Raw genomic sequence first — 8,750 nt, 5'->3', positions numbered from 1 at the left:
TGTCTCAGATGGAGGGGGAGGAGGGGGCGCAGGGGGGAACAGAGGAATTCGGGGGGCTGTGCCCTGCCCGCTCCTGTGGGGAAGGTAAGCGTCACGTACTGCAGGTGTGGAATGATGGAAAACAGAAAGAAACAGCAGAAACACAGGCGGCACCCAGCCCTGTGGCTCTGAGTAGCACCTTGCTGGGGCCTTGCGGGCTGCGGCTGGGCTCTGTTGGACTTCGCAGTCTCGGGCCCGAGGCCCAGTGTCTCCGGCCGCAGGAGCCTGGCGGGGACTGGGGAGGTTTGGGGCAGTGGTGGGGGCTGTGAGTCCCCAAGACTTGTCCGCACCGCCCGCGTCGTCCCGGGCTGGGGAACTCTTTCACCGCGCCTCTCTTGCCCGAAGTTGGTGGCCGGGCAGCCATCGCTGTGGCTGAAGTTCTCAGGGTCACAGTGGTCCTGGAGGAGCGGCTGCCCCCAAACCGTGTGTAGACAGGAAAGAGCGTGGGTGGGACCGACAGCGAAGGGACCCTAGCGGTCGCAAGCAGCCGCGAGCTCTGTGAGCCCCCCTGGGGGCCCTGGGCTGCTCAGGGCTGTGGCTGCTCTCTGTCCTGTCCGTGCACCTGGTGGGGCCGGGGACTGAGCCTGGGCCTTCGGGCCGGACGCCTGAGCAGGAGCCGACTCAGCTCGCCTGTGTTTGGTGAGAAGCCAGTCACCCAGAGCCGGGGCAGGCGTGGCCGGAGACCCCGGCAGGGGTGGAGTGGAGAAGACGGCACAGCTGCCGGTGGGCGGTGGAGTTCGGGGTCCCAGGTTCCCATTCGGAGCTGCCTGCTGCCACCTGCAAGCAGCCAGCTGGTGTTGGTGGCGCCCTGTGCGCCCTGTGTGCTGACGTCTCCCATTTCTGTTGCCAGACCTTTCCGAAAGGTGAATGAGAAGGGCGTCTTGCTCTGGGACAGAATCCACAAGTTGCAGAAAGGCCAGATTTACAAGCAGGTAACTTTCCCTGTTCTGCTTCCTGTGCCCCGGCGGTCAGCACCATGGCCAGGGCTGGTGGTCACCAAGGCTTCCCGAGCACAGGTGCCTGGCCGAGCCCCTGTGGTCCAGGGCTTAGAACTCCATGGTCAGACTGAGGCTCCACCAGGGTCTTCCCAGTATGCTCGTGTCTGAATTAGCTCAAAATTGAACAGAGTTTAAAAACGAAATGAAAACATGACTTTTTATAATTTGTCAAATAGGTAACTAGAAGTCAGGTGTGGTGACACACGCCTGTGATCCCAGTACTTGGGAGGCTGAGTACTTGGCTTGCATGAGTTCAAGGCCAGCCTGGAGTACACAGTGAGACCCTATCTCAAAAACAAAAACAAAAAACAAAACACAAAAAAAATTACAAACAAGACAAGTCGAAAAGATGTCCTAAGACTTTGCTTTCATCCTTCTATTTTGGTATTTCAGATAAGCAAAAGCAATTTTTTAGACATTTTGAAAAGTAGGTATTTTGGACCATTTCTGTCATTTGATGTAATGGCTGCATTTCCCTCATTACAGGGCAATTTATATGAATTTTTGAAGCTCACTGGCTGGAGAGGCTCCAAGGTGCTGTACTTCGGTGACCACATCTACAGCGACCTGGCGGTGAGGAGCCTGTCCCTCGTTTGTCTGGGGCAGATGACTTAGCATCCGTGTCTAATGATTTGTCTTTGGTTCCAGGTTGTTCTTATGCTTTTATGGAAACTTGGAGTGGGCCGCATTTTAAAATGTTCCTACTGAAATGAGAGCCAGGCATCAGCTCCAGTGGCTCCCTCTCCCTTTCCTTCCATCAGTGCATCTGAGACGTGAAGGCACAGGGTGGAAGCTCGTGGTCCTCAGTGGGGCGGGGCACGGGCTTAGTCCACCTGGAGGCTTGGGATCCGTGTCCACCCGGCTCTGTCAGGACTGAGTCTGGCCTTGGCAGTGGTCCCAGGCCACACCTCACGTGTTCTGGATCCAGAAGCCCAGTGTCGGGCAGTGTCTGGGGACAGCGGAGGCTGCCCGGCTCCCTGACTGCTGTCCTTGAGGGCAGCGTCACAGCGCATGGCTGCTCCCGTTGGGACAAATTTGAGCTGGGCGAGGCACACGGAAAATGGGCTCAGTTGTTACTAGTTTATCATCAGTCTGTGGAAGGTCCCAAGAGACCCCAGTCAGTTTTCACCTTCCAGAGCTTGCTCCCCTCGGGACTGTTGGGAATAGTGTGCTGTAGGTTCTCCTATATTCTAAGTAGAGAAATATGAAAGGTTTCGAAGATCTAACCAGTGAAGGCAGCAGGAAAAGCTTTGGGAGCCAGAAGGCATTTCTCTCCTTAAAGCCCCAGAGCTGCCTTTTCTCCTACAGTGTAACAAGCCTGGGGTCCTCTAGCTGTCCTGTCAACTTCTGTCCTACTTACCGCTCTGAAGCTATTTCCTGCCTCTGCCTTCTTTCTGCTGTTCCTGCCCCTGGGCCTTTGCACTTGCTGTTTTTTAAGCCAGGATCTTTTTTTCTCCCACGTTTGCACTCACTCCCTCTTCTTCCCCTAGATCTCTGTTCTGATGCCCCTCTGTCAGCCTGTGCTTCCTAAGTATCCTGTGTGACACTGTGGTCTTCCTCCCACCCCTCCTTCCCCCTCTTCTGCTTGATCCCTGTCCCTGTGCTTCTCCCTACCTGCCATTGTGTATTTACTTGTTTTCTGTGAAAGCAGGAATTTGTCTTTTGCTGCTCTTGTTCACTGCTTTATCTTCGTATCTAGAAAGGGTCCTGGCCAAAGAGTGCTCGATAAATACACTCAGGGTAAGCAAGTACCTGGCCTTGGCATGGTGACTGCATTCCTTAGATTTTCCAAACAGAACCCATCTCAGATATTCTCGCTCACTGTCAGATCGTGGGCTCATGTTATTTGGGATGAGAAATGTGGTGAGTCTGCTTGTGTTAAATTCCAGGCCTGAGGTTCTGTGCCTCTCATAATGCCAAGCTCATAGTGGGGCTCCCTGAGGTCTGTAAGACCCGGTTGTTTTTTTTTTTACTTTTTTTGAGTCAGTGTCTTTCTATGCAGCCCAGGCTGGCCTTGAACTCAAGGTGATCCTCCTGCCTCAGCCTCCCGAGTGCTGGGATCATGGGCATGCACCCCATGCCTGACATGAGCTGTGTTCCTGAACGAGAGCCATTGCTAGTGTTCAGGGAACCTCTCGACACTCCTGACCTTGTTTTTTTCTGAGAGCATGGTTAATGATTCCAGACCCTGTGTTTTTTCCAAGCCTGTGTTTCCACAGGAGCTGTGATTCAGACGCAGCGCTCTCTTAGGGTGACTTGGTCAGAGCCTCGTGCCCAATTACTTTTAATGAAGTGTGTAATTCGTCGTGCGGGCTTGGTTAATGACTAACCATTACAATTACAGTTCATTTAAGCGAGCCCCATCCAGCCCCTGGAAGGGCAGTGCAGTGCAGTGCAGTGACTTGCCCTGTCCAGGCGGTGCTGATGCCCGGCTTTGTCCCCAGGACCTGACCCTGAAGCACGGCTGGCGGACGGGCGCCATCATCCCCGAGCTGCGGTCGGAGCTGAAGATCATGAACACGGAGCAGTACGTGCAGACCATGGCCTGGCTGCAGACCTTGACCGGGCTCTTGGAGCAGATGCAGGTCGGGCTTGCTCTTGCTCTGCGTTCAGCTTGCTGGTTTTGCAGGCTTCCTGTCTGCCGGAGTCGGGCAGCGTGAGGCTGGGTGGCCCTCCAGGGACTGCGGGGTCATCGGAGGCTGTTCTGTCATTCCTCAGGGACTTCACTGTGCTCCCTGCAGCCCGCGGAGGGTCTCGGGGGGCCTAGGAAGATGCAGTGTCATTCATTGGCTGCTGCTGGTGGCGGTGGGGTCCCCGTGTCCGTGCCCCGTGTGTCAGGGCACACGCTGTGGGCAGCGGCATGTTGGGGCCCAGGCCTGGTCCTGCGTTAGCCTGCTGTGGGACAGCTTTTTCTGGGCCTCAGTTTCCCCGTCTGTAAGCGAAGGGCCTGTGCTGTGAACGCTTCAGGCACCAGGGCTTCTGGAAGGCACGAGGCACGGTCGGGACCTTGTGTGCTGTCCTAGGCATGGCGGCAGTCACTCTTCGGTGCGTGACAGGCTGAGGGGGCTTTTGACATGGTGTCCTTCTCGCCGGCCATCTCCTGGCCCGAGGTGGTGCCCCTTGGTGGCCCCAGTAACCTCTCTGCACCTCTCCCCTCCCCTCCTGGCACCCACTTCCTCCTTGGTCCGAATGTCCCCTGCTTCCACCCAGCACCAGTGCCATCTCCTTTAAGACAAGGGACATGGACACCACTCCCTTGGCTGCTACCCCTGCAGCCTGTGCCCATGGCCCGATGCCCATGCTGTACCTGCCAGCGGCTTTGGAAGCGGGCAGGGCACTGCCCCGCTGCCCCAGCTGGCAGCCTCACCCAGGCAGCCAGCACCAAGCAGTCAGGTCCCTCACTGTGCATTCCGGGCGGGAATGTGGGGCCCCGCACGTCCCCGGCCTGGCTCCCAGTGCACTCCGCCTGAGCCCCGTCTTGGCTCTTCCCTGCTGAGAGCTTGTTTGGTGTCTTTTACTATGCTTGCCTGTGAGGTGAGATGGTTTTTCTAAAAATACCAGGCGTGCACTGTGGCTCAGCATAGCCCAGGAGCTGAGCAGCACCACACGTCGCCCGTCGTAACTCCGTGTGCCGGGAGCCTGCGCTATGCGTGCTGTTCTCAGGGCCACAGCTGCCCCGTGCAGGTGGTGCAGGGTTCCAAAGAGAATGAGGAAATGGGTTTGGGAAGTTGGGAGCACGTCTGAGGTCATCAAAGGACAGAGTAGGATTTTGGCTGGGGATTTAGCTCAGTGGTTCCGCCGCCTGCCTTACAAGTGCAAAGACCCGAGTTCAATCCCCGGTACCAAAAAAGGACAGAGTAGGACTGGAACCGAGGCCTTGGGAGGCGCAGGCCAGGCTTTTGTGCTCGCGGGTGTAGAGGCCCCTGGTGCAGGCAGAGGCTTCCTGTGCTCGGGTTCCTGGTTGTGCTTTCAAACTTCTAGTTCTCTGTGGTCAGCTCTGGGCCAGAAAATTAAATGAAAATCCTGGAAATAATGCCTTAAATGACTTGCATTGTTACAGTGCGTTGCTATATTCGATCTATGTCATTGTTGTTACTCTCTCACTGTGCTTACTTTATAAATTGGGTTTTATCATAGCTGTGTGTACAGGAAATGGCTCGTGGGGCTTGGGACGCCGTTCAGGAGTCCCCTGGGGAAAGGGACAGCTCTGCCTGCCCTATCTCAGGCTCTCAGTGATGGCCGCAGCTGGGCAGACAGACATAACCCTCTGTGCTTTACCTTTGGGAACAGCTTTGCTCTAGTTTGGTTTTCTGCTCCGACCTGTGAAAAGTTTGGTGTCAGTGGTGTGTGTGGTGAAGAAGGCGGGTGCTGCAGAAGCCCCTGTGACTTGGAGGATGAAGGATCCCAGGCCTGGGCTCGGGAGCGGGAAGTGAGAATTACGGACCTTTCAGGTCGCCACCACCCTGTTGTCCAGAGGAGGAAGCCGGACCGACACGTGAGCGACTTCTGGAATCCCAGGGCTGGGGGCCCGCAGGGTGGGCCGTGTGGAAGGGGCCAGGCTGGCCGTGGCCTGGATATGAGGCACTGTGGGCCGGATGCTCGGTGTGAGGAGCGCGGCTAACGGTTTACAGACACCACACGTGTCCCCGCCGCCCACCCGTCCCGCGTCCGCCTGCACTGTCCTGCGTTTCTCTGTCCTCCAACCCCGCCGTGGAGCTATTTTTAGAGCATGGAGCACATTACTCACAAGGAGGGAAGTTTGTCCTCTGAGATCAGGTTTGGCGTTTGGGCCCCAGAAAGTCGCCAGGGGCCACATGGGGTGGTGGGTGGGAGCGCATGATTGGGGGCTCTGAGGAGGGTTAGGGTGACTGTTAGGCTCAGCTCCCGAGGAGGAGGAGGCTGGAGGAGGTGAGCTTTGCTCCGTGCCCTCGGGCTGGGTCCCTGTGAGGGGTTGGAGGGAGGGCAGGTGAGGGAGGAGGCTCCTGGGAGCGGAGGCCCGTCCACCTTGCATTCCCCTCAGCAGCCTTGGCTTCAGAGGCCCTGTCAAGTGACCCTGGCCGCCCTCCGGATTAAGGGCCGGTGAGCAACACAGCTGCGTGCTCCTGGGAAGGCCGGGCTGGGATCAGGCCCGGACAGGAGCGCTGAGCTCCTGAGAAGAGAGCCAGTGGGCTCAGTGGGTCCTCGGCCCATCCCCAGCTGTCCCAGGAGAGCTGTCCTCCTGCAGCAGTGTCCTGGGGATGCGCGTGGCGGCTGTGACAAGATCGAAGCCCGGGGCTCGGGCCTCAGTGTTTCCCACAGTGGTCCTGGGTGTGCGAGGGCTGGAGCTCCAGGTCCCACCCTCTGGACAGACGTGGTTGTCTCCCGAGGCCAACACCTACCTGCACCTCACTGGGCCTGAGGGTTTCTACCCTGGAATCTGGGGGGCGGCTCGGCCAAGGGCAGGGCTGCAGGACCTCCACCTGCCTCGGTGTCCGTGTTATGTCCCAGGCTGCCCACATGTGCCCCGTGCTGTCCTCTGTGTGTTCAGCATCTCTCTGTCTCTCTCTCTCTCTCTCTCTCTCTCTGTCTCTCACACACACACACACACACACACACACACACAGAAATGCCTGTGGTCCCCTCCTTCTCTTAGGATCTGAATTCCGTGTGACTGAGAGCCTGCACTCCAGTGATTATCTGTTGGTCTGAAACGTGAGAGCCGATCTCAGACGCGCTCTAGATCCTGCTCGCACCTCCCCCAGGGGTATGGCTGAGTCTGACGACGCAGCCCCGGCCCTGGGCCAGACCCTATGCCTCAAACTCGGGCACAGTGTGTTTGTCCCTGTGGCAAAGCCAGGTGACTGTCAGCAGTCACAGTGCGGAGCTGGCAGATGTGATAACTAAACAGAAGAGGCCGGCACCATGTGGCGAGCAGGTGGCTGCCCAGCTGGTGGCTTCCTCTGCATTCCGAGGTCACCCTGTGGCCGTGAGTCACGGGACGCCCCATCTGCCCTGTGTCGCGGGAGCCCCTCTCAGTCATGGATCCTGTGTGTGCGAGGGTAGCTTCCTGTTTTCTTTGCCCACCTTCTGGTCCCATCAGGAAATTCTCTGCTTCCCTTTCACTGTGATGAGCTGCTGTCCTGTCGCTTGCAAAGAGTAGTTCTTTTCTGTGAGACAGTTGAAGAGATAATGTAGCATTAGAGGAAAAGTTAAAACCCTTTTGTCCTTGTACACGTTTATAAAAAGTTGGCTCGTGTAGCATCTAGTTTGCAAACATGGCGTGTTTTACATGCTTGCTGTGAGAGTGTGCAGCAGTTGCTGTCACGAGAACACGTGACGTGTGTAGCATGTGTGTGATGTGTTATGTTGATATGTAGCTCTTAATAATAGTCTAATAGCCCCACGAAATTCCATCTCATTTTGTTAAACCAGGTCCTGATGATGGGTATTTAAAGTGTTTAGTGTTTCGGTGAGGAGGCAGGACTTCAGTGGGGTGGTGTGACGTGGACTATTTCCTTCAAGGGCTGCCTCCTAGGCCTAAAGGAATAAAGTGTGCCCAAGAGAAGCTGCCCAAGAGAAGGTGCCTGCTGGGAAATCCTTCTAAGCTGCCCACTGGTCTGAAGCCCACACTGTCTAAGGCTTGGCTTCTCCCTGCAGGTTCACAGGGACCCGGAGTCGCAGCTGGTTCTGCAGGAGTGGAAGAAGGAGAGGAAGGAGGTGAGGTAAGAGCAGGAGGTTTTATTTTATTTTATTTTATTTTTGAGACAGGTTCTCGCTAGGTACTCCTGGCTGGCCTCGAACTCCCAGCTGTCTTCCTGCCTCAGCCTCCCACATGACTGGATTGTGGGCATGTGCCACCACACTTGGCCAAGAAAAGGAGGTTTTAGTCCTATTCTGTAGTCAAGGGAGGTTTAGGGAGAGGTGGAGAACTTTGTTATGTCTCTGACATCTGCAGCAGCTTGGCCATCTGTTTTGGTTTGGAGAATGTGTGTGCTCATTTAAAGGGGCTCGGGTGGAATCGGGGGCCTCAAAGCCAAGTCTGTTCCCGTGGTGTGAAGGAGGGTGTGACCAGAGTCATTTTTGAGAGCTGGGCAGCAGGCGGTTTTCTTAATTAGAAATTAGGGCTGCTTGAGCTAATTCTTCTCTCACATGAATCTGTTTCGGAAGAGGTTTTGATTTCAGTGTTGAAAACCAAGCTTTTAAAAATTGTGTGTTGCTGGGCATCATGCTGCATGCCTGTGCTGTCAGCACTCAGGAGGATGAGGCAGGAGGATCACTTCAAGTTTGAGGCCAACCGAACTGCATAGTGAGTTTGAGGCCAGCCTGGACTACATAGTGAGGCCCAATCTCAAAAAACCTAATGAACTAAGTAAATAAGTGTAAAAACCCTGTTATGCACAAGTACCTCTCCCCATGGTGAGTGCAATCATTTGTACTCAAATGCGTACTAATAAAAAGTTAAAGCATAATTACCCTAAAACTTAACAACTTAAAAACATCCTATCACTTTTTTCTGCCTGCTGCTGCAGAGAAATGACCAAAAACTTCTTCAACGCGCAGTTTGGCAGCTTGTTCCGCACGGACCAGAACCCCACCTACTTCCTGCGGCGCCTGTCGCGCTTCGCGGACGTCTACATGGCGTCCCTGAGCTGCCTGCTGCACTACGACGTGCACCACACCTTCTACCCGCGCAGGACCCCGCTGCAGCACGAGCTGCCCGCCTGGGCCGACCGG

General features: G+C 55.9%; 1 protein-coding gene across 1 annotated transcript in view; it reads left to right on the top strand.

The window, feature by feature from the left end:
- Nt5dc3 (5'-nucleotidase domain containing 3) overlaps positions 1–8,750 on the top strand; it is a gene marked incomplete at its 3' end in the record, with an annotated part of 29,981 nt that extends 21,231 nt beyond the window's left edge. Inside the window, exons 10-14 of the mRNA XM_033763503.1 lie at positions 890–971; positions 1,524–1,610; positions 3,482–3,622; positions 7,674–7,738; positions 8,546–8,750. Of these exons, the coding sequence (XP_033619394.1) occupies positions 890–971; positions 1,524–1,610; positions 3,482–3,622; positions 7,674–7,738; positions 8,546–8,750 (580 nt within the window). The remainder of the gene's footprint in view (positions 1–889; positions 972–1,523; positions 1,611–3,481; positions 3,623–7,673; positions 7,739–8,545) is intronic.

This window comes from Fukomys damarensis, unplaced genomic scaffold, assembly GCF_012274545.1.
Source record: "Fukomys damarensis isolate Sample0158 unplaced genomic scaffold, DMR_v1.0_HiC HiC_scaffold_15, whole genome shotgun sequence".
Taxonomy (NCBI): Eukaryota; Metazoa; Chordata; class Mammalia; order Rodentia; family Bathyergidae; genus Fukomys; species Fukomys damarensis.
The sequence above is the reverse complement of the archived record's forward strand: the minus strand, read 5'-3'. Positions and strand labels throughout refer to the sequence as shown.